The 24,310-nt window shown below is 37.2% G+C and overlaps 3 protein-coding genes across 3 annotated transcripts in view; 1 reads left to right on the plus strand and 2 right to left on the minus strand.

Annotated features, from left to right (window-relative positions):
* Positions 1–5,659, minus strand: part of psma6l (proteasome 20S subunit alpha 6, like) — a 6,385-nt gene extending 726 nt beyond the window's left edge. Inside the window, exons 1-6 of the mRNA XM_053508034.1 lie at positions 5,456–5,659; positions 4,087–4,181; positions 2,775–2,856; positions 2,540–2,695; positions 2,106–2,284; positions 1,152–1,246 (exon numbers count right to left, since the gene is read on the minus strand). Of these exons, the coding sequence (XP_053364009.1) occupies positions 1,152–1,246; positions 2,106–2,284; positions 2,540–2,695; positions 2,775–2,856; positions 4,087–4,181; positions 5,456–5,531 (683 nt within the window). The 5' untranslated portion in view covers positions 5,532–5,659. The remainder of the gene's footprint in view (positions 1–1,151; positions 1,247–2,105; positions 2,285–2,539; positions 2,696–2,774; positions 2,857–4,086; positions 4,182–5,455) is intronic.
* A 3,162-nt stretch (positions 5,660–8,821) lies between these two features.
* Positions 8,822–14,490, plus strand: LOC128533482 (inositol-tetrakisphosphate 1-kinase-like). The gene is made up of 9 exons (XM_053507754.1): positions 8,822–8,890; positions 9,925–10,047; positions 10,477–10,594; positions 11,061–11,159; positions 11,769–11,809; positions 11,992–12,157; positions 13,144–13,211; positions 13,894–14,056; positions 14,296–14,490. Exons 1-9 carry the CDS (start codon positions 8,843–8,845, stop codon positions 14,409–14,411), a joined length of 942 nt encoding a protein of 313 aa, XP_053363729.1. The 5' UTR covers positions 8,822–8,842; the 3' UTR covers positions 14,412–14,490.
* Positions 14,491–14,945: 455 nt separating this feature from the next.
* Positions 14,946–21,902, minus strand: LOC128532835 (golgin subfamily A member 6-like protein 22). Its single transcript, XM_053506936.1, has 6 exons — positions 21,765–21,902; positions 19,053–19,081; positions 18,848–18,926; positions 18,625–18,693; positions 17,732–18,360; positions 14,946–16,869 (listed from the first exon to the last, which is right to left on the minus strand). Exons 1-6 carry the CDS (start codon positions 21,805–21,807, stop codon positions 16,801–16,803), a joined length of 918 nt encoding a protein of 305 aa, XP_053362911.1. The 5' UTR covers positions 21,808–21,902; the 3' UTR covers positions 14,946–16,800.
* Positions 21,903–24,310: the final 2,408 nt, after the last annotated feature.

Raw genomic sequence — 24,310 nt, forward strand, 5'->3', positions numbered from 1 at the left:
CGTTGAATACTATACAGGCATCTGGTTTTACACTCGCGGTGTTGTCGATTGTTCATATCACCGCCGGGTGCGGTGTCTGTCTCCGTGGTGCCGATGTGTTCGGGACTGACCTTTATGAGCTGTGAGTCAGTATGAACCGTGCTGTTGCTGCTGTATCCCACTGTTGCTGCGTTCAGCCTCATCCGACGTCCTGGCAATCAAAACACCTCAGCTGCTCCGTGGTGCCAGAAACAGTGTAACTCTTATCCTCCTGCCAGAAGTACAGGACGTGTCACCAGTTGGAGCTTTTTTGCTCCAATAGGGCCGACGAACTTCCCGTAGCGTGACAGCTCCTTCATGATTGCCTCATCCTTAATGAATGTTAGATATCAACCACTTATGTTAACGGGGCAGACAGACGGGTGACTCGTACCGCAGATCCTCTCACACATATTCCGCTCTTCATCAGTGTACTCGAAAGGTTTTGCTCGGACAGAAACACCACCACCGCTTTGTTCATCCCGGAGGCAGAGTACATGCTCTCACACCCAACCTGCTCGTCCACCGCTAGCAGCACCTCCTCCACCTGTACTCCATCCTCCGGCACACACCTGACACCATGTGGGAGAGACAGAGTGTCCCCTCCGGCCTCAGTGACCATGATGCCCCACTCACTCTCTCTCTCACTCTAAACTTTTTACTAAAAACATTAACTAAAAGGTTTTAGAAAATATGGAGAAGTTGGAAAACAATTAAAAGTTAGAACCAAAAACTAGCGAGGGAGAAAACTAAAGAAAAGAAAGAAAGAAAAAGAAAATGAAAAAAGGAAAGATTAGCAATGAAAGAAAAAGGAAGGAAGAAAAGACAGAAGGAAGTAAAGAAAAAACAAAAAGATTTTAAAAAGGAAAGAAAGAAAGTGCTTCAACAGTTCACACATGTGGAGTACTGAACTCACAATACAAAAAGAGAAAAAAAAGAAAAGGGGAATAATAAAGACAAAAGGAAATGAAGAAAAAAATTGAAAAAAAACTAAAGTATGGGTAAGAAAAAAAGAAAGAAAGAAAGAAAGAAAAGACCGCCTGAAAAAAGTAAGAGTGCAACAAAATAATAAAGGAAAGAAAGAATCAAAAAGATACAAATTGAGGGAGAAAACTAGAGCACTAGATTGGTACCTGAATTTGGGCTTGTCTTTACTAACCACGCCCACTTCCAGCTCAGTGGACTTAAAGTCCATCGATAAGACTGAAGAGAGGCAGGAGATCGCCAACTAGGGGACAGGAGAAAAACACAACATTTAAAGACAAGGCAAGAATGCGTTCTAACACCGTTAGACACGAGTCGACATCACTGTAGACATCAGACTGTAATTTCTCCAGTGCTAATCTGGAGAGCAGCAAGGTAGAATCTCTATGGTTTTCATGGTACCGATGCGCTCTGTCGTCTTTAGCTACACAAAGTTACACAGAATAAAGGGTAAGGTATGGCAAAATACAGTAGTTTTTTTAAACGTCAAAAAAAAAATCACAAAGGTGATTTGTAGCTGGCAGGCTACAAATCACTGTGAGTCACTTTGACACTCACATGATCTTTTTGTATATGTACCCACAATTTATCATGATTTATTCATTTTTCTAACTTCAGACTAAAACAGAAACCGGGCTTAAGTAATTCAACTAACGCCTGAAGGTAATGATTTAGCATGCAGATATAATGTCCTTCAAGGCCTTGACAAACGTGTGAAAATGACATCTGGATGAAATCCAACTCAGCGTCGCAATTAAGCCTAACACAAAACTGCAGAGCGTAAACGAAGCTTGTAATCTCATCTTTGCATAACACTCACAGACGCAATAACAGTGGAATCAAGACAAAACAGTTGGGAATAGCTGGCCATACTGGAAAACACCAATGTTGTGTCTCCATGAAAATGACCATAAACAAAGCTGCCAAAGGGTTTGGTCATTTGGCCTAGAGTGGGTTTTTGTTGTAAGTACTGAAACGTTGTGCACCATGAACACTTTCATTAAGCACAAATAATGTCAATGATTTATTAAGGTATAATGTTGTAAATTACGATTTAGCATTATTTTTTCCCATGTTTTCTCAGTACACATATCCTGATCTACCTCTACAGTCCTGTCGAAGGTAAGCTCCGGCCTTTTCTTTATTTTCTTCTCCAGGTAGCTGTTGGCCTCCGTCTGTTTGGCTCCGACAGCTGTGGCATGAAACCCGCAGAAATACCCGGCCGGGTCGCATTTATACAGGACGGGGCCGTGCTGAGGATCCACAGCTATCAGCATCATACCTGAGGCAGGTCAAGACAAGTTTTATTATTTGGCACATACACTATGCTATAAAGTATAATAGCCTCATATAGAGTTCCTGTATGCAGTACGTACAAGTTTTCCATATACACTCAGTAAATATAATCCTAATTAACTCCAGTTCAGTTTAAAAATGACACTACATAATGTTTATTCTTATGCGTATACTTAGGACAGAGCAATGGTGTCTAAGGCTCAGCAGAAAACATTAAAGAATGAACAGAAAGTGAACTCACAGCAGCCCAGAGGCCTCATCTCAGCGTTCTGTGTGTAAACCTGCGAGATATCAGCGATGCGTCGACACAACATGTCCGCTGTGATGTCATACCCGAACTTATACTTCCACTCGGCGGCCTCCACACGGGCGCGGTGCACCTGAGAGCGGCTGTCAGCTACAGGATATAACACGATAACACTCAGTGTTTGGGTGGATGTGTGTGTGTGTGTTAGATGAGAAGATGAGATCCTCACCATAATGTCCAGTCATCACACACCCGATGCGCGACGTGAGGCGGAACATGTTTGTAATCGTAGAAGCGTCCAGAAGCTTGTCCTGAGTGAAGAAAACACAGACACACACACACACCAAAATAACAAAACGGTTACTGTATTACAGAGTGTAACCTCAGAACATTCAGCTTTCTCTCTCACTTTTTGTCCAAGTTAAAAATTGGACAAAAAAATAGATTAATTCTAATTCTTAATATCTTTTTATCCCATAATATTTTTCGTCACTTTATCTCAATATAAACTTGATCTTGATGGAAATGCAGCCCTGAATGCTTGGTGATACGTTTCTGTGCTTGGGTGAGATTGGAAATAAGGTGCTAATAACCTTGAACATAATGTTTTAATTTAACACTGAATATCATGTTAAACTCTACTTCAATTAAACTTTAAGTAAAGCCATGTGGCAAAATGCTTGTTGCCGAACCGAATTGAAGGTTTAGACCGGATTTACAAAATCCACTGATTTTCTTCCTTATTCAGTTTAATTCATTTCAATTTTATTTGTATAGCGCTTTTAACAATTGTCATTGTCACAGCAGCTTTACACAATCAAAAAAATTATTTAAGTTGGAATGTGAGTGTGTATGAATCAAAATGGTCAGATAGTCAATGATGAACTAACCGAGGGCGACAGTGGCAAGGAAAAACTCCCCGAGATGGCAATAGGAAGAAACCTTAAGAGGAACCAGACTCAACAGGGAACCCATCCTCATCTGGGTGAACCAGAGAGCAGGAATTGATCTGCATTCATTCTGTGTGTTAGGTGGCAGCCAGTTCAGTTATAACAGCTGATGGTAATTGATGTTAATATGGAGTCCAGGTAGATATTAGTGGCTCAGGTAGACTTGTAGGAAATTCCAGTCCTGAACTATCAAGCAACTATCAATTCAGGTCCTCAAAAACAGCTCTCATCATGTGTGTATGTTTATAAAACGATGAAATGGAGACTGAACGGTGGAAGAGATCCTTCTGAATGAAGCATGCGCTAAATCATCTACTGGCAGCTACCATAAAGACTCAACCACATTTAAATGGCTAGTCCTTTTTGTCTGACTTGAAGTTGTTATTATAATCCATATATAAAATTGCAGAATTCAGCACCAATTATATGATTTAAATTGAACCCCATTAGTCAATGAAAATCACATTTTCTGACTTAGTGCTCCTATGAATTTTTTTCTTACAGTATGTCTAGTTTGGTACCCAAGGTACCAAAAGTATCTAAATAAATGAGAAGTAAATGCTTCTTGGTTTACTTGAAACTGAGACATACCGGAATTTTCTTCTGTGTGACCACCACGGCGCAGTCTTGTCCTCTGATGCCCACTGTGGTCAGTCCGCTCTGACTGATGGCCTTAAAGGCATACTCTAAAGAAAGAATATATAGATATATAAATAGCATACTGGACATAGGGTGTATGTTACTCCCTGTACAGTATGTAGAATGACATAGAAAAATTATATAATGCCGTCTATGAAGGAAACGTTTTCCCACAGTACTCACAATTTCTTTGCCTATTTGTTTCTTTTCTTCTGACTCACTAAAATATTAAATTATATTTAAGCCAATTTTAATAAATACAGTAATTGTTAGCAAAGCTAAGTAATGCTAAGATCGATCTTTTGTCTCTTTCACTTGTAAATGTAAATTTAGATTACCTTAACATAGTTTTAATTTACATAATTGTACTCTTTACACTAAGTACCATTTTAAGGTTAAAGATACATATGTACTAAAGATACAAAAGTTACACAGTGGTACTACCTTAATGACTAGGAAAGAAACACTAAACTATCTTAGCCTTTTGCCTGACAATGTAACATGAATTCAGTATCTGGGCTATACAAATATAATTTTAATGATTTTATAGTATTCAATCCATAAAAAAACTCATAAATACAAACCAAACACAATGTCGTTGCTAGCTGAATTGACTTCTAACATTGAAAGTTATCTGTGCATGTTGAAAGGCATCTGATGCTAGCTAAGCTACAGGTTTATAATGCTGGTCTATAGCCGAGTCTAACTAAAATAACCACACTATCCTGTTTATTGCTGTGGTATATATACTTGGGACATTTTTACTGCGCATTACTAATATATAAGGCTAATTGCTCGTAAGAGTTGCTAATTTTAACTTGCTCGCCGTTCTTGTTAGAAGGCTAAGCTAACATTGCAAGTGTTAGCTTCTAATCAGCTAAGCTAGGCTAGCTAATCCGACAATGACATGACAGGACTGGATCTGGAGCAATCTATTGCCCGTATAGTGGTGTATGAAAATGTGTTTCTATATTACTTTCTGTAAAAAAAACAAAAAAAAAACATTTAAAAAAAAAATATATAAATAAACATTATAACTGATCATCATTAAGCGGGATCATCATCCCTAGTTATGAAGTGCGCTTATGAAGGCAAGTTTTGTAGCCTTTTTTGCACTAATAACACAATAGGCAAACACACACACACACACACACACACAGGTGAGTTCACCTGCCTAATAACAAATACTAGAACTATTTCACAAACAGAACAGACTGTATAGGCTAAAACTAATCTTTACACACATCTCATACACTGTGTATCAGGTCCAACTCTGATTCTTCACCTCATCACCCCAGGGTTAGAGTCTGAGGGATCTTACCGACTTGATACAAGCGGCCTTCTGGAGAGAAGATGGTGATATGACGGTCAAAGCCAGCGTTTGATCCCCGAGACATTGTTACAATGTTACAGATTATCCTAAACAATCTTGAGTTGAAACATTGAGAGGAGAGAGATCCCTGAATCCGTGTGTGCTTTCCTGGTCTGTGTGTTAGAGTTTGTTTTTACTTTCACTTTCTTTTTAGACGACTTCGCCTGCCTTAGAGCAAGTTCATGTACATACTTCAGTACTAGTCAGTACGCGAAACAAAGTAGCCACGCCTCTGCCTAGTGTGTGACACGTGCGTACTACTTAGTAAGGTAGTATGCAAATTTGGATCGCTCTCTTATAATATAAAAGGAAGTCAACAGCTATTAAGAGGAAGTGTGCACATAAAGATAACTTTTCATGCATACAAGTGTTAAAGTAAAAAAAAATAATGTAAATTTAAAAATAATTTGTCAAAATTGTAGCCTATTTAACATCCATATATATATGACGTCATCGATAAGTTCAGGAAGCATTTTGGCTATGGGTTATACTGTATAACGTCATATAAACTACACCTTTCATCCGAATGAAGTAAGTAACAAAACAATTCAAGAGCCCAAATAGTTTTATACTCCCGAGTTATGATCCTTGTACTTTGTGTGTTGTTCATTGTTTTTAAGCTATTGCTGTTCTTACGGTATTTCTTTAAATAGTAATATCAAAGAGTAAAATATGGGCTTTTATTTGGCAGAAAGAGTCATCCAAAAATGTATACACACATCAGGAAAAGAACGATGGTATGATATTATCATAATATTATCATATTTATCACTATATAACGTCTAGCAAAATGTTAATACAATTATTTATTTCCATGGTCTTTTTTTCCTTAGATATTACTGACTCTTTATATAGCAAATCACACTCTTTACATAAACAATTAAAAAAACTAATATTTTAGTCTTTATTTTTTTTAAAGTAGGCCTACTTCATTAACTAGCGACAGTTTGGTTAAACTAATGGTAATAAATAATAATTGTTAGAACTTTATAAGATTGAGTTGGAATGTTGTGCAATCAAATGCTATAAATAAATCAATTTAATAAATTGCAAGCTATGTTTATATACTCTTTATATCTTAGTCATTTCTGTTGTATGGTCGGTTTTTTTATTGACTACACTATACATGATTGACGATCTTTAATGACGATCTTTACATGTTTATGGTTTATTGTGTTACTATCCTTGGTACTGGATGTTGGAAATTTCCTAAAGAAATATGAAATATCTATCTATCTATCTGTCACTTATTTTGTCTGTGTTACTATGTGTTGATTACAAGCAAATAGTCAGCAAACCTTAAATTACTGTTTTTGTCCGACACTGTAATACCGCTGATGTAAAGGTGTTTCTGTAAAACGCGATAAATTGAACTGTACATTAGTTCTAATCTTTGGCTCCTCCTCCTGGGCGTCTCGCTGTCCCTCTCTCTCTCTGTGTCCCTCTCTCTCTCTCTCTCTGTCCCTCTCTCCTCCTGTGTCCCTCTCTCCTCCTGTGTCCGCGGGTCGGGTGGGACATGGCGGGCCGCAGGGTGGGCTTCTGTCTGAGTGTGAAGAAACACCGGAGGATGAACCTGAGCGCGTTCGCCCACCTGTGCGCGTGAGAACCGGAAACCTTTTTTTTCCTCTAATGTTAATTAACAGGCGTTTAATGTTGAGTAATTTACATGGCGTACAGTATAACAAATCCACCGTTTTACATGTTGATGTTCTATGCTATTTTATGAACATGCAACTATTATACTTTTAATACGCAGGACGTTTAATAGGGTGTTAAAGCTGATTAGATTAAAAGATCCAGGTTAGAAGTTCTTATTGTTTTAACTGGATGCGGTACTTAGGGTGTGTACATATAGAATCGTATATGTGGAATATGTAATAACACCTGGATTAGTTGTCTTAAATAGGCTAAATTACACTGTATATTACAATTATTTCGTCCCCTACAGTATGTTCTGCACTTATACAGGGAGCTGAAACCCATTTTGCCTTTTTATTGTACATTACTTAGACATTAATAATGTATATATGCAATAAATTTCTCTATTAACGTGATCATTTGGATATTTTACACAGTAATCTTATATAAATCATATTTATTTTTACTAAATGCCTAATTACTACTAATAATATTTATAATTATTATATTAGAAGTAGTAGTAGGAATATTGGATGCACAATAGCTTAGTGGATAGCACTGTCACTGTGCATCTCTGCAGTGTTGTGGGTTCGATTCCCACTTCTGGGTCTGTGTGCATGGAGTTTGCATGTTCTCCCCATGCTTGGTGGATTTTTCCAGGTACTTCGGTTCCTCCCACAGTATAAAGACATTCAAATTAGGATAATTGGCATTCACAAATTGCCCGTAGTGTGTGAATGTGTGTGATTGTTGACTAGAGATCCGTCATAAATTGGGAATAAAAACAACAGTAATCACCATTGGCGTTCATGGTCCCTAGTTGGATTATTATTATTATTATTATTATTATTATTATTATTATTATTATTGGCTGTGAGATCATGTATGAGGAAGACTCTCTTGGATTTTATTTGGCATTTACAGCAAAACCCATGGACAGACCAAATACTAAAATTCAAAAATTCATGTACAGTACCAGTCAAAAGTTTGAACATGTCCATGGTCTTTGATTGGTTTTATTTTTTTCTCCACTGTAAAACGATAATAAAGCTATTCAAAATACACAATAATCTTCTCTGAAGGGTTGATATTGAGATGTATCTCCTACTTCTGTTCTGTAAAGCTTTATAATGGATCTAATCTGAGGTGCTGTTTGTTAATTGGTGATTTCTGAGGCTGGTGACTCTAAATGCACAGGAACAGCAGAGGTAATGATTTGGTCTTGGTTTCCTGTGAAGGTCTTCATGAGAGCCAGTTTCATCATGGAGCTTGATGGTTTGACAGCTGACCGTCATGTCTTAAAATAATAACTGACTATTGTTGTTGTTGTTCTTGTTGTTGTTACTTAATTACCTAATGCCATATGTGTTGTTTTATAGTTTACAAAAATCCAGTAGTGTTGTAGAATGTAGAAAATAAATCCAAACTTGTGTCCAAACATTTGACAGGTAATATATATATTGACAGATATTTAACTTTTGTAAAAATTATAAAATTTAAAAAAAGAACGCAAGCTAGAAGCACTTTATACTTTCATCCCACATTTTAAAAAAATACACTATAGATATATCACAATTATAGGACGCATGGACCTGAAACCCAATTAGCATTATTATTTACCATTTAGCACACTAAAAGAATGTAAATGTAGTATAGATTAGGTAGAACAGACATTAGTAGATATGTTGATACTAATATATGGTCGTTTTGTCTCTTTTCAGAGGCAGAGGTATTGAGGTGGTTGAGGTAAGTCTGTGTTAATGGCTCATTAGTATTAGTAATTATATTTGTTGATTAATTAGAAACCGAAATAGTTTTTTATTGTAATTTAAAATTTGGTGTCAGTCTTTGAGTCGACTCATGGTTCAGTCAACCAAATAGCCAATCACTGTGCCAAAAAAGTCAGCCAGTAAGTCAATCAGTTGGTGTATTATTAACTCAAACAATTATTTAAACAATCTTTCAATCAAAGTCAATTATAAAATCAACGACCCAAGCAATACCTCAATTACTTATCAAGCAATGAGTCAGTCAATAAGTCAATGACTGAGGCAATCAAATACAATAAGTAAGACAATTAGTAAATGTTTAGTGAGTCATAAAATAAGGCAATCCATGAGTCAAACAATTAACCAATAATTTAAAAAATTAGTCAAAAATTGTAAGTCAATCTATGTAATTATCAATTACTGTACCGGCGACTGAGTTGACCGCTTAGTTAAATAGTGCAAGAATAAATAAATCAATGAGTAAATTACTCATTTAATGAGACAAACCCTGTCAAAAAGTAAGAAAATATAACCATGAGTCAAACTGTTTATTCAATGAATCAAACATGGAATCAATTACTGAGTCAATCACTGAGTCAGGTCTAAGTATAAGAAGAAGCCAGTAGTTAACACAGTCATAATGATTCAGTGAGACACCAGCAGTGCTTTATTCACTGATCAACAAATCTTTGTACACACATATTCTTTCTCTCTCTTTCTCTCTGTCGACTGCAGGTGGCTTTGCTATCATTCAGGTGTTTACTGTCACAGACACCTGCAGTCACCAATTCTAAACTCTCCAAATCCCTCACACTAACACACACACACACACACACATACACACAGACAGACAGTCTGTCCTAAACCCTAGATTTAATGTCTACTTAATGTTTTACTGTTTTACCCACGCAGGATAACGTCTACTGCACACAGATGAACAGATCATGTGTAGTACTGTGTAATGTCCTGATACTTCAGGTCTTAGAGACAAATCATTATTTTTCCACTCAGATAGACCTGAGTCAGCCGATGGAGTCTCAGGGCCCGTTCGACATTATCGTACACAAACTGTCTGATGTGATTGTTGAGGCAGAACATGACAGCCGATCTCAGCAGCTCCTGGACAACTTTCAGGTAACACAACCAAAACTTTAGCAAAGAAATAACTGGTAACAGTATATACTGGTGAAATAGTTTCAGTCTGTTATAAATCATTCCCTGTAAAGCAAGACTTAATTAAATAATCAAATCAGATACCCTGACACAAATCAGACTCTTTAATTAGACAGTCTAATTAGATCAGTGAGGCAACCATTGAGTTTATCCATTGAGACATCTGCTGAAATGATCTAATTAAGCCATCTGTTTAAATACAACTAAAATGGTGATAAATTATCAGATTAAACCATTCAATCACATCACTCAAAAAGGGAATTAATAAGATAATCTATTTACATTTATTAAAAAGGATTTCCAGTTAGATTCTTCATTAGATGATTCACTTTGGTCATTGTTGCCACCAGAGTGTCTATGACTATTGGAAGTGTTTTTACTTTATTCCAGACTTACGTGTCCACACACCCCCACACTGTCCTGTTGGATCCGCTGCCAGCCATGAGACAGTTACTGGACCGCTTCGCCTCATATCGCATCATCAGCAAACTACAGAACACACTGCAAGGTCAAACACACACTCTCTCTCCACACACACACACTCTTCGTAGCCTTTAGCGTTCTAAGTACATAACATGCTAACAATTTAGAAATGTTCTTTAAACCATATAAAAGCATAAAAAAACTGTGTATATTTACAAGTAATTGTTAATTATTAGTTACTGTAATTGTCTAACGTCTCTGTGTTATGTGTCAGGAGTTAGCACAGGACTAAGAAGAGACTAGCACGTTAAATACAAGTTGCCTTGTGCAAGTTATCCGGCTATTTAGCAAAGTATTCCTAGCTGTCTACTCAATAGTAAGCTATAGATGTCTAAAATTGAATGTTAACATTAATAGAGATAACAAACCTCAAATATTTGCATAATGTAACAGGATTTTTAGTTCAGCATGTGGTTTTATGTTATGCTAATCTCTCTTTTTTACATTTATTCCTTACAGTAACTATCCCTTTTTTGTTCTCTCTCATGAAGGAAAGAGTATTTGCTGCCCACCGTATCTAGAAATTAACACAGACAACATGTCCATCATCCAGGAAGCAGTGGACAGGAAGCAGCTCACATACCCTTTAAGTCAGTTAAACATCTAGCGATATTGTTGTAAAAAAAAAAAAAAATAATAATAATAAAAAATTCAAGAAACTAGTTTGCTTTCATGGTAAACTTTTACTTTAAATTTGCTACTTAAATAAACAGATGTGCTAATTATTAATAACTTACCTAGCTGATATGAACTATCCAACCAGCTCACAAGCTAATGCTACAAATAAAATAATACATTTATAGAATATACCTAAACTATTTGTTAGTTATTCATTAACCCTAGAGCAAGCTAATTAAAAAATAATATTTTGCTACATTTTGTATTATTAAAATACTGTTTTATACTGTGTATTTAAATTTAAAGCACTAACAATGCGTAGCTGAGCTAGCGAACAAATAATGAGCTATACGTAACATTATAGTTCAACCTATTTTTTTTGTAGTTTTGCTCCAGGAATTTTGTAAAAGTGTAAAAGTATTGTTTAAAATAATGGCTGTTAGTATATTTAAAACTCTACTAGCTGCCATTTTAAACTCAGTTTCTAATACTAATTAGCTGAAGTAAGATACCTAAGCTAAGTTCAATTTACAGTTTGCTAACATGTATTTGTTTTGTTTGATTGTTTGATTGTTTTGTAGTCTGTAAAACCAGGGTGGCCCACGGATCCCGTTCACATGAGGTACTTTCATTAATTATGTTTTTTGTGGTTTGAGTGTACTACAACCACATGTCTTTCACAACTATCATTACTGTACAATATACTGTAACGTGACCATTGGGTTTGTCCCAAATCACCTTATTCACCATCTAGGTCGCCGCCTTTAGATGCCACAATGCATTATGGGTATTCTCTTTCTGTAGATGTCACTAATCTTTAGTCACGCCGGTCTGAGAGACGTTCGTCCTCCTTGTGTCCTCCAGAGTTTTGTGAATCACGGTGCCGTGCTGCACAAAGTGTTTGTGGTGGGCGAGCAGCACTTCACTGTGGAACGACCATCGCTCAAGAACTTCCCCACTGGACCCTATGGTGAGTGCATGCTATCACAATTACATCTGTCTTATTATCATGGTTTTATTTCAGTTTCAGTTTAAATGCAATTTTCACTTTATCATAAATTCTGTATTTAGAATTTTTATAATTCCTGTACAAGCCTGACCGTGACATTCAAATGTCCATGGGTTTGGCCTGTCCAGTAGTGATGCGCAGGTCGTCTGGGGCGGGTAAAGAAATTGTCACTTTATCTGCGGGGTTGGGGCGGGTCATTAAAAACAAAATTAAATAAAAAATCCACGTATGTTGCGTGCAATTCCCTATAGTCTATATTAAACATTTGGGAATATTTATTTTCATATTTTATTAAGTTCTTTGATAAGGTTACGTCACGTGACAAGTCACGAAAGACGGTCGGGAATTTACATCATTAAAAGAAAAAAAGGTCAGGCCGCTAAACTTAATGTTTGGGACCGGTTCTAGGCTAGTATGTCTATTTAATGGTCGGGGCGGGTTGTAAAAATAGATACAGTGGTGCGGGCTGGGGGCGGGCCAAATAATTTCATAAAAGCGGGACCCGCTGGTCGGAAAAATACCCGAACTGCGCATCACTACTGTCCAGAGATTTCTTACTTCCGATGAAAAACCATAGTAGTCATACTATATAGAGAAGACACCAAACAGTGTTTCAAAAAAAGGTTGCTTGATTTGAAGTTTGTATTTCAGTTTTGTAATTTTATTGGCAGATTAGCAAAACAAGCTAGCTATATCAGCTACATACTCTTACCAGAAGCACCAACAATCTACATCCCTCCAAGCTTTATTTCTTCCCAAAATTTCACCATTTTTTTTCTTCCACTTTGTGCATCAAACATTAAACGATAACTCATCACAGATAGGAAGGCTAGCTTGCTAGAAGGCTAGTTGGCTAGTTAACAGAAGTATAGAGGTATAACCCCCGAGCCTAAACTTTGAAACGAAACAAACGTTTTTATTTTGAGTCTATTTTTGTTTGTGCTTAGACAGGAAAACAGTCTTCTTTAACAGCCATGAGGTGTCGAAACCCGAGTCCTGTTCCCGTCTAACTGCAGTAAGCAACATTTTTTTAAACAGCTCTCTCTTTGTTTCGTCTAAAAAGTAGAAGTCATGTGATCAATATTATAAATAAAATATACATTAATTATTTGCTTTTTATCTCATGTACAGGGGATGTTCAAATCAAAGTGGGACTTTTGATTGTGCAGAATAACCACTCAGTCATGAGAGAGAAAAATTCCCTTTATTTCTTTATATAATCTCCTGGTACACTAATGCACTTATCCCAGTGTTTCACTAGTGCTTGGACACCATCAAGGTAGAAAGTTTTCTTAGTATGCCAGAACCATGATCGGACGTCCTGTCTGATTTATGTCCGAAACGCTGCCCCCCCCAGGAACCCCTTTAACGTCCCAAACATGTGTAAACGGCCTGGATCCGAGTTCCAAGTGCTGTGGTGTTGATGAATGGTGAGCCTCGAGCCTTGGCCAGGATCAACATCCACAGACGTACTGTACGTCCTTGTTTAAAACATTTGCACAGTTCAAATATTTTACCGCGGATGAGAGTTTTATTATCGACTGCGCTTGAAATCTTCTGTAAATGTGAATTACTTTCACGCCTTTATTCACCAGGAAAACACTCCTCGTATTTATAATTATTTATAACCATTAATATATATTTATCTTCATATACAATATTTTTAGCACTTGTAAATGAATGAATTTTTATCCTAGCTGGACGAGACGACGCCTCGAGTCCCGGCCCCAAGTGATGACGTCATGGCTGTCATGGTGAAAGAGCTGAGGGCGGAGCTTGGGATGGCTTTGTTTGGAGTGGATGTCATCATGAACATAGACACACACAGACTGACCATCATTGATATTAACATCTTCCCTAGTGAGGCCACACACAAGTCTTTTAAAATCGATCATTTTGTAGTTTTGGTCTTGTTTAAAAATATATATATTATATATAATAAGTTAATATATGATAAGTTATTGCAGTTGTACCGAATGGAATTAATTATTGTGGAGTTAGAAATGTAGTGAAGTTAGTTTGAGCTAATTATTCAGTGTGCATGTAGATTCTTCAATTTATTTATTAACATTGAACCTAATTACCCTTTTTTTCCCCAGGCTATGAGGGCGTTCCTCAATTCTTCTCCTCTCTCCTCAGTCACATTGAATGTCTGCTGAACACGAGACATGACACCAAACTCAGACTTTCTCAAACTACCAGCAACACTCCGTAATGCTTATCACTTAGCTGGTGTAATATACTCCATGGTGTAATAGACTCCAGGTTAAAACTATTTATATATCTTGAATATATGTAAAGCCTTTAACAAGACTGATGTTAAAGTTAATCACTGTAATGTTAAAGTGTAAACATACATAAGATTACACATACAATAAGTGTAAACAATGTTGCCATGGTTACAAAGGTGTAATTAAGGAATAAAACACAACATGGCCTCTGGGTGTTACAAAGCACTGATACTGGAGACTCCTTTCATAAATGTTAAATAAATGTCTCTGTACTCAGCTGAAAACGTCAATGATTACATGTGTTTGTTTTTAATCTGTTCATTATTAGCTATGCATTACTGTACAAATGCCAGCGGACAAGCTATTACTATAGAAACATTAACATAAATAATGCAAAACATGGATTTATCGTGCAGCTGAAGTCGAAAATAAATCAACACCTTTTTTTAACCAAGTATATTTTCGTTACGTGGGTGATGCGAAGACAAAAAGAAGACACAGGAACGCTGCTTTCTTCATGTGTTCATTGTGATTTTTATTCCTTTAAGAGTTTAATCATATCACAAATCAAACCCATCGTCTCACAACGAACAAATCGACACAATGGCCGCCTTATTGAATTAAAGAACCGCTGAGACGGTACACTTATTGCCTTCTTTCTTTGAATCTGCACGTCAATGTAAACCTGGTGTAGTGTTAAAATACATTTAAAATAAAAAAGAGCTAATATTAACAATTATTTGTCACAAACTGGTCTCGTCTTAATCCAGGTCAGAGTTTCAAAGTGCACAAGTACAGATCACGAAAATCGGGACACGACCAATTTTGACGTCACAGCTTAGTTTTTTTTTTTACCTTTATATAAATTATCTACAGATAAATGATTATTAAGAGAATAGAACTGTTATATTGAATCAGATAAAACAAACAGCTTAAACTTGGATATCTCAGCATATATAGTAATATAGTTGTAGATTAGCACTATATATTAAATATAATATTACTTCAGGTACATTTTTATTACTTGTTAATACTCACTTAAGCCATTGTAAAGTGTCTGTGGCTTGTACGTTATACATAATACATATATGCATAAATAATTTTGTTTAAAACTTCACTTATTGCAGGCTAAGACATTAACCGTATTAGCAACCATGACGGAAAACCAATGTGCATTGCTTTTAAAATCACTGAAATAGTTTTCATACCCTGACTGACACCACTGTACTAGAAAAAAAAAATTATAGTAATTATAATAATTAAAAAGGGTCATCAGAGGATGATAGATCCTCTGTCCTTTGTGTGTGTGTGTGTGTGTGTGTGTTTGTGTGTTTGTGAGCTGTAATGGCTTAGGAGCTCCATCCTCCTTGGCTTGTTTAATACTGAGAGAACTGCAGTGACATTTTTATCAGGGAACATGGTGTAGCAAAACACACACACACACACACACACAGTTTTACATCCAACTTCTCAATTTTATATAAAGCTTTGTTTTGTTTTGCTTGTTTTGTGATTAACGCGATGATAATGCTTACCGTAAATACTGGAATATAATGCCTACCGTAAGTACCATAATAAACAGGCATATTATAATTACAAAGTAATGCAAAGATTATCAAATATGTCAGTTTGCTGTATAAGCAGAAGCATTACAATCTGTCAATACACATACACACGAAAACACACACAGAAAATCATGTTCCCTGCAAAAAGCCTCACACACGTCTCTCACTTAACAGTCTGAATGCGTTCTAACAGTGTAAGAGCCAAATACACACACACACACACATCGCTGTATAGAAACACTACGCACCTTGGAGAAGAGTTCAAATCACAAACCTCACCACGTGATACACACTCGACTCGAGTCCTATCAATTACTGATAACTAATCCCAAGAAAATATAGAGTTTTTGTCTTTATGCCACACCTCCTCTCATGATTGATGTGTGAGACCTAAATATGTGTTAAAGAAGAAAGTGTTCTGGTGACTGGCTTTAGCTTTGCGGCATCCTTGTGTTTTTATACGTAACAGTGAGTTAAAAAGAGTCATAAAGCCTATTTGATTCTTTGAACGATCCAACAAAACCGATAAATTAATTCGTCCATTCATTTATTCGTACGCCACGCTAAACCGTTGGCTAGCGTCTTCCTTTACGTGCTAGCTACAACAGTTTTGGAAACATTAGACACAACAAAACTGTCTTGGCTGATTCACTGATTTTGATTCACTGATTCATTTGACTCAGATTGATTCATCTTGGCTTATGTTGATTAGCAGGCTAATCACTGGACCGATTAATGTTATGGCTTGTATCTTGTGTCTGTGTGTGTGTGTGTGTGTGTGTGTACGCGTGTAAGTGTGTGTATATGTTTATCCCCGGTGCAGATTTCTTAGCTCGGCAGCGACTCTCCTCAACTGGGATTCGATCTCCAACAGCTCCTGTGACAGACAGACAGACAGACACAATTGTTTCACAACCAAATATATATATATATATATATACATGGGCTATCAATATTAACACATTAATGCTTGTGATGAATCAAAAAATTTTAACACGTTACTATTTTTTTACACAAATTAATCATATGACCAAGTTTGATCCTAATGGCTTCCCATAATCAAAGCGTGTTTACCCGGCTGTGAGTCATAAAAACATATTTAACGCGAATAATAAGACGACTGAGAAAACATTACCAGGTTTGCTAAACGGCAAGATACATTATAAAAAACTTCTAGATAGAAGTTTGGATAAAACCAAAAGCGTGTGCTCGAGTTACCTTCAAGGGGAACTATTTTTACAAAAATACATTAAATGTAAGACCCTGAAAAAGGCAATAAAAGTGAGGCAGTGTGCTAAAACAGCACTGGGTGTGTGTGTTAAAAACAGAAGAAAGACATTTGTACAGAAGCATTGGCTAGCCAATGGCTCAGATCATTGTCTCATCAAAAAAAAGCCTATAGGGACTGCTTATAGTGCAAAAAACTCGCTAACTCGCTAACTAAGTTGCCAAATAAGTTACTGGTAAGTGAATTATACGCCTTTAAATCATGAGGGGAATCGTATCTGATGCACTGCAGTGTCTATTTTTTGCACGATACACGTGAGCTACTTCCGCGATTTGTTCGCATCTACGAATGTTCATAGAACCACGGTCTGTTCGTATCTGCGGAAAAATTTGTAACTCGAATGTTCATAAGTGGGTGATGACCTGTACGTTAAAAAGACTATGACTGTGATTAACTAGCTTTTTTTTTATCGAATGATAGCACCTATATAAAATACAAGAATTGTTATAACCTCTGATTCATCTTGCTCCTCCTCTTCATCTTCATCTCTGTCTTCCTCCTCCACCTCCTCCTTGTTATCATGGTATCTCTCCTTCTCGAACTGTCTCGTACTCTCATCACTAGCTTTCTCCATTTCCCTCTTCTGCTGTGGCTCTTTCGTCTCAGTGGTCATGTCTTCCTCCTGTCCCTTCTCTTCCTCCGTCGGTCCTTCCTGCTCGTCCTTCGCGCTCTCCATCTTCTGGAGCAGCTCCTGCAGCTCCTCCTGCTTTTCCTGCCTCTCCTTTACCTTGGTCTCGTCGCTTGTCAGCGCCTGGAGCTCATGCTCCACCTTCTGCTTCTCTGCTGTCAGCTCTGCCTCGTTCTTCTTCCTCTCTTTTTCCTCCACATCCTTAATGTTCTCTGAATGTTCCTCCTTCTTGCTCAGCACTACGTCATCTTTTTTTCCTCCTTCTTTCTTCCGGATCTCTTCAGCCAGGAGTTCTTCTAGCTCTCGGGCGCTCTCCTCCTCCTCTTCTTCTTCCTTATCCCCTTGTTTCCTGTCCTCCATCTGTCTACCCTGTTTCCTGTCCTCTTGCTCACCCATGTCGTTCAGGTCGTACTCCTCCGTCTCCCGAGTGTATTCGCTCTCTCTTTTAAGCTCTGAAAAAAAAATGAGGCTGTGTTAAAGGGAAGGTGTTTGCCAGAGTACATTATTGTGTTAGCAAAAGGGGCGTGGCCTCTGCACTTGTCAGCGCCCATTAAAAGAGATGTGGTCTCTGCACCTGTCTCTGCATAACAGTATAAGGGGCATGGCTTCTCCTCCCTTACCTGCTTTAAATGTCTTATATGTCAGATTCTCTTTGAAAAATGTAACCAATGTCTTTGCATGTATGTGTGTGTTTGTGTGTGTTCGAAAACACTGACCATGTTCAACCAGCTCCTGTAGCTCTCTCAGCAGACCCTGGTGCCGCTTTTCAGCAGTCAAAATGTCATCTAAAAAAAGCACACACATACATATTATTTAATCATAACCATACTGTACATAACGTTCTAATGTAGGAAGGAAAGACGATATATTTTTAGATCTGTCTTTATATCTCTATATATTTTTAAGTCTGTATTTTGGTGGGTGGAGTCAGAAGCTCACCTGTCACCTGTCGATCACAGCCTGCGGGGGGCCAGTGTCCATCTGTCCTCATACTCGCATCCTCCAGACAGCTGCTTTCCTAAAAATATACAGCTGTTAATGTGTTATTAAATCCAGCTTATAAGATAAAGTATAATGTAATCGTTGGCGGTGAGAATAAAGAAGGTTGGCTTTGTGAATATTTATGCATGAACGCAGCTCTGACCTTCACATCCAACACGGGCAGACATCCCGCTGCAAAACAAAAGAGGAGACAACATTCATGATGCTTATAAATTCTCAAGATTCTTCTGTTTAAAAGGTTTTCAGAATGTTTCTGTAACATCGTTTCTTTAGTAACACAGACGTGATCCTAAGCACAGAATACTAAAAATGTCAGTTTACACAGAAAAATGTGAATCTTCGATATGGTGAGGTTTTCTTGTAAAGAAACAAACGCTTAACGTTTTTTGGGAGGAGTCTCCAGTTGTCAGCTAGGATGACAGCTGCTATAGCATAAGTGAGAACAGGAACTAACTTGTTTCTTTGATGTCGAACAGCATTAAATGTAGCTTTATGTTAAAAAAAACGAAATAAAAAAATGTCAGGTGTTGCTTATTAATAAACGGTGCAAGAGGAACAAAACACATCAGGACATTCTGCTGTAGGGAAATAATCACCTTATTATTAATGCTGTGACAGTGATTTCGCTTCATCGCACCGACCGGTTGTTGATTATTGCACACCTTGCTATTTTTTTCCCCATGCCATATGTTACTGGGCCAGGTGACTTCCTATTTTTTTCCCTTTTATTATAGTATTGTAAAGTAATTCACAATAACTTCTCTTTTAAAAATGTAGAGTGGTAGAATAAATCTAATATTTCATGTTTCAAATCGTAATCGATGAGTTGAACATACTCGTTCAAACTTATTAAGAAAACTGACAGACTGAACCAGCTGTTATTTATCCAATCATATAGCGGCTTATACCGCACCATAGTTCATCCAATTTTAATTTTTTTATATTTAAATTTTTTTTATATATTGTAAAGCTTTTGAAACAATATGAGATATTTTTCAAGCTACACTTCTTAAGAACTGAAATTGTACAGAATAGCAAGTTTTGCCAGAATCCTAAATGTTTCTCTGTTTTCTACATACTATAAGTGCACTAGATTAAACATTCAGTGAAATAAGGGCTTCTGCAGCCTATCTAGTGCACTGGTTGAGAACTGGTTAGTCATTTGGGATTTGGGAATCTTAAACCTATTTTAGTTTTACTTAAAGCTCAAAGCATTTTAGCCATTATTTTTTATATATAGTAAACATATATAAGGCTCAGGATTGTGAAGTATAGAGTGATTTATCCTTTTTTCAGCACAAATTAGGCAATATGATGAACTGAATTTTAGTTGAATTTTAACCAACTATACAACCATGACTGAGCAAAAATTTTAAAAATTGGTCACAGATATACAGATATACAGATATACATGGTAGCATGTTTTTATTGTTGTTTTCAGTTGTTTCATATATATAATATATGTTGGTCTTTCGGCTGCTCCCAGCAAGGTGTCGCCACAGCGGAATACCCAGTCCGCACTACAACTTGGCACAGGTTTTACGTCGGATGCCCTTCCTGACGCAACCCTCCTATTTTATCCGAACTTTGGCCCGGCACTGCATCCAGTGGCTGGGGTTTGGGCACTGGCTGGGAATCGAACCCAGGCCTTCTGCATGGCAGTTCGATATAATATAATATTATAATATGCTCATTTTGAGAGTTCTACATTTTTGTGACGTCATTCCCATATTCCAGTAGTGGTAAAATGTACATGTCATAAAAGTAATGATAACTTTTGTCCTACCTGACACATCCAAAAACCCAAATGCACAGTTTGATGTCTAAAGCCTCTCCATTAACACACACTGAGGGTGGAGGCTTCCATATAAGCATGATTTTGTCTTGTTTTTATCGTTATCATACCTATACTGTGTTCTTGGCACAGATCTGTGCTGCTCGGGTTTTAAGGAAACTTGTATAAAACATTACCCTACAAGAATTTGGCGACAGTAAACAATAACATTTTTAAAACAAACAAACAACAACAACAAAAATTTAATGATTAAATAATACAGCACATATTTATAGCTTTTTAAAGAAATTGTATCTTTCTTTTTTGGCAAAATTGTATCATTTAGTGCTTGGCTCTAATAATAAACGAACTAACAAATGGCAATTCATTACAAGTCTTTTTTTTGTAGATAAAACAATATTTGTTGGCCATTTAATTTTATTATTATTTATAAATGTGGACAAACCATCCGTCATGCGCACTGAAACCTGAGACTGGTTTGAGCCCGGTTATTCTTGTGCTCGGTTACATCCCGAACGCATCCTCAATCCGGAGTCTAGTGCCCTAGCTAGGGTGCCACTTGCCTTGATTTATTCCGACATAAGTAGGGAGTAGGAGTGTGTTTGGGACGCGTCCTCGTGTTATAGTATATTATGTCTGAAGAAATATTGATTTATGTCACCAGTGATACAGTATTTCATATATAAAATTATTTATTTATTTATTTTATCCTCAATCTAACAATCTATAATCTCTTGTTAGAATCTAGTTCACTAAGCTTTGAACAAGGCTGGCATTTGGGATGAAGCCGAGTGCTCTAAGAGCAGCAGATACAATGTAGCAAACAGATCAATCAGTCAATCAATCATTTAAAAATATAAATTAACGTTTTTGTTTTTTTTGCTGTGGTGTTTGTCGTGTGCAAACAGATAAAACTGTCGGGTTTTTTATGGAGAAACAAATAATGCATTAAAAAAAAAAACAATACAGCTCTATTATCAGAATGAATGAACCCACACGCGACTGCGACAAACAGCGGCTCATATGAAGGTAAAAACAAAACCTCGAGTTTCTTCTCACCTGCAGCGAAAATGCAGAACAACGCGGATAAAACCTGGAGCATGACGGATTAACCTTGGGCTGCGGACACGAGCTGTAATTCGGGCTTGTCCTTAAACCGGATTCAGCGCAGGGACTCGAGCCGAACACCGTGTCCGCGGAGGCTGCGCCGGGTTGCCAGATTGGAGTGACCTGGTTTAGAAAATCCCGCAACAAAACGCATCTTACAAAAAATAAATAAATACGGAAATAAATAAATATGTTTACAAAGCGGAAAAATAAACGATTAATTAAATACAGAAATAACCTGTAGGGGGATAAATAAATAATTAAATAAATAAATAAATAAATAAATAGATATATTTTTTAACTTTATGTAAGGTTGTGTTTACTCTATAAGTCTACAGTGGGGATTTATATCAAGCTGAATGTGAAATGATTCATTTGTAAAAGTGTTGTATGTATATTGCATCATTAAGAATTAAGCAGATATATTTATTCAGATGGCTTATAGAAAAACTCTGGCGTCTCTAATAACAACCACACATTATGCCGGTTCGCTCACTTCCACTATTACTGGGAATCTTTTGTTGGGTGTCTATGTATATATACTGAACCACTCAAAAGTTTGGGATCACTTTCTAACATCATGGTCTTTCCTGATGTTTATTTCTTACTACACTGTGAAGCAACACTGACAGCGATTATTCAAAACACGTAGGCTAATAATCTCCACTGAACAAAACCAAAGAATGAAATGCTCTGTTTTTGTTCAGATTATGGAATTTGTTAGTTTTACATTATAGTGTGTATAGCCAACTGTGTTAGTATCCTAGTACCTAGACAATGTTTGTTGGACTTATGAACAAACTGGACACATTGCAGTCTGATCCGGGTTAGCTCTTCATCCATTCATTAATTCATCTATACCTGTTCTATACCTCCTTATATACAGGGGGACCTGGAGCCTATCCCAGGAGGGCATTAATTAAAATAGCTTCCACTGCTGCCCTGGGCGGCACGGTGGTGTGTAGTGGTTAATACTGTGGTCCCACCTTAGGGTCTGTGTGTGTGGAGTTCGCATGTTCTCCCCGTGCTTGGTGGGTTTCCTCCAATAGTCCAAAGACGTACAGATTAGGTTAATTGGCATTGTCTGTGTGTGCGCTCTGCCATGAATTGGCTTCCTTTCCAGGTTGTATCCCAACTTGTGCCCATGTTTCCTGGGATAGGCGGTATAGACGATGAAGGAATTGAAATTTTAACCTGATTGTTCATTTTCTGTTTCAAACTGTCTATGCACTTTTCTTTTTATGGAGTTTTGTGGATGTCAACAAATGAGAATGAACTCTGTCAGGAACGAGCTTTGCATATACACAGTTCAGTACAAAGAAAAAAATCCGGAAAACGTATTTTTTCAAAAATGTTTTTAATTCATCTTGATGACACAAATATTTACAAAACTTTACTAAAAGACTAAATGAAATGAAATGAGACTTAATCCTTCTATATAATAAAACAACCAGCACGGTGGTGTAGTGGTGAGCATCTAGGCATTTGGCCGACACCCTTGTCTAGAGAGACTTTTTTTTTATCTGAGCAGTTAAGAGTTAAGGGCCTTGCTTAAGGGCCCTACAGAGGCACTTTGTGATTTGAACCTGGGAAAAAATACCTGCCAAACCGTAGCCCAATGCCTTAACCACTGAGCTACCCCTGACGCAGCACTGTCGCCTTGCACCTCCAGGGTCTGGGTTCGATTCCCATCTCTGTGTGCATGGATTTTGAGTGTGTGTATGTGTGTGCCCTGTGATGAATTGGCATTCTGTCCAGGGTGTACCCCCCCTCATGCCCTAAGTCTCCTGAGACAGACTCTAGACGCCCCACGATCCTAAAAACAGTATAAAGCGTTATAGACGATGAGTGAGTGATAAAACGATACTTTTAGTTTTAAGTTTTATTGGCATATTCATTTATCCAGGATATTTTAAAACGCACACTAGATTTCTACAGATACTTATTATACAGGCATGCTAAACCTCACAGTTTAACACCTAAACTAAATCCCATCTCCAGTGGTGTTGATGTTAGGTTAAAACATTAACCCCAAAACCCTGTCTGATCATGCTCACACACATTCCAAGTAGATCTGATCACAACCTGGCAACCCTGGTCTTGGGGGCGTGGCGTGTAAAGGTGGGGCGGAGCTGTCCATGGAGATGTGGTGCTGAAACACACACTTGCTGAGGCCATATAGTGAGACTGTGTGTGTGTGTGTGTGTGAGAGAGAGAGAGAGAGAAAGCTTTTACAAGGACACTGTGTCATTGACTTAAAAAATACAGAATTTATGTATTATATTCTTTAAAAATAATGAAATATTTAAAATCTCCTATTTGACATCAGTGTTTAAAATGTAAACGTTTATCAATGTTATATTTATAATTTCTATCATTATTATTATTATTGTGAATAATACACTTGTATTAATTTGACAGAATCATCACATACATGATGGAACATCCATCAAGGGGCAGACTGCCGCAGGATTCCAATACCCAAACTGGTAGAACTG

This window comes from Clarias gariepinus, chromosome 11, assembly GCF_024256425.1.
Source record: "Clarias gariepinus isolate MV-2021 ecotype Netherlands chromosome 11, CGAR_prim_01v2, whole genome shotgun sequence".
Taxonomy (NCBI): Eukaryota; Metazoa; Chordata; class Actinopteri; order Siluriformes; family Clariidae; genus Clarias; species Clarias gariepinus.

Bases quoted from the DNA above. Each gene is read 5' to 3' on its own strand.
- LOC128533482 (XM_053507754.1), top strand. From the start codon at position 8,843: ATGGTCGTTTTGTCTCTTTTCAGAGGCAGAGGTATTGAGGTGGTTGAG. The intron at 11,160-11,768 runs GTCAGTTAAACA...ATTGTTTTGTAG, and splicing joins GCAGCTCACATACCCTTTAA to TCTGTAAAACCAGGGTGGCC. The intron at 11,810-11,991 runs GTACTTTCATTA...CTCTTTCTGTAG, and splicing joins ACGGATCCCGTTCACATGAG to ATGTCACTAATCTTTAGTCA.
- LOC128532835 (XM_053506936.1), bottom strand. From the start codon at position 21,807: ATGCTCCAGGTTTTATCCGCGTTGTTCTGCATTTTCGCTGCAG. The intron at 19,082-21,764 runs GTGAGAAGAAAC...TTTGTTTTGCAG, and splicing joins GTTCTGCATTTTCGCTGCAG to CGGGATGTCTGCCCGTGTTG. The intron at 18,694-18,847 runs GTGAGCTTCTGA...TGCTTTTTTTAG, and splicing joins CTGTGATCGACAGGTGACAG to ATGACATTTTGACTGCTGAA.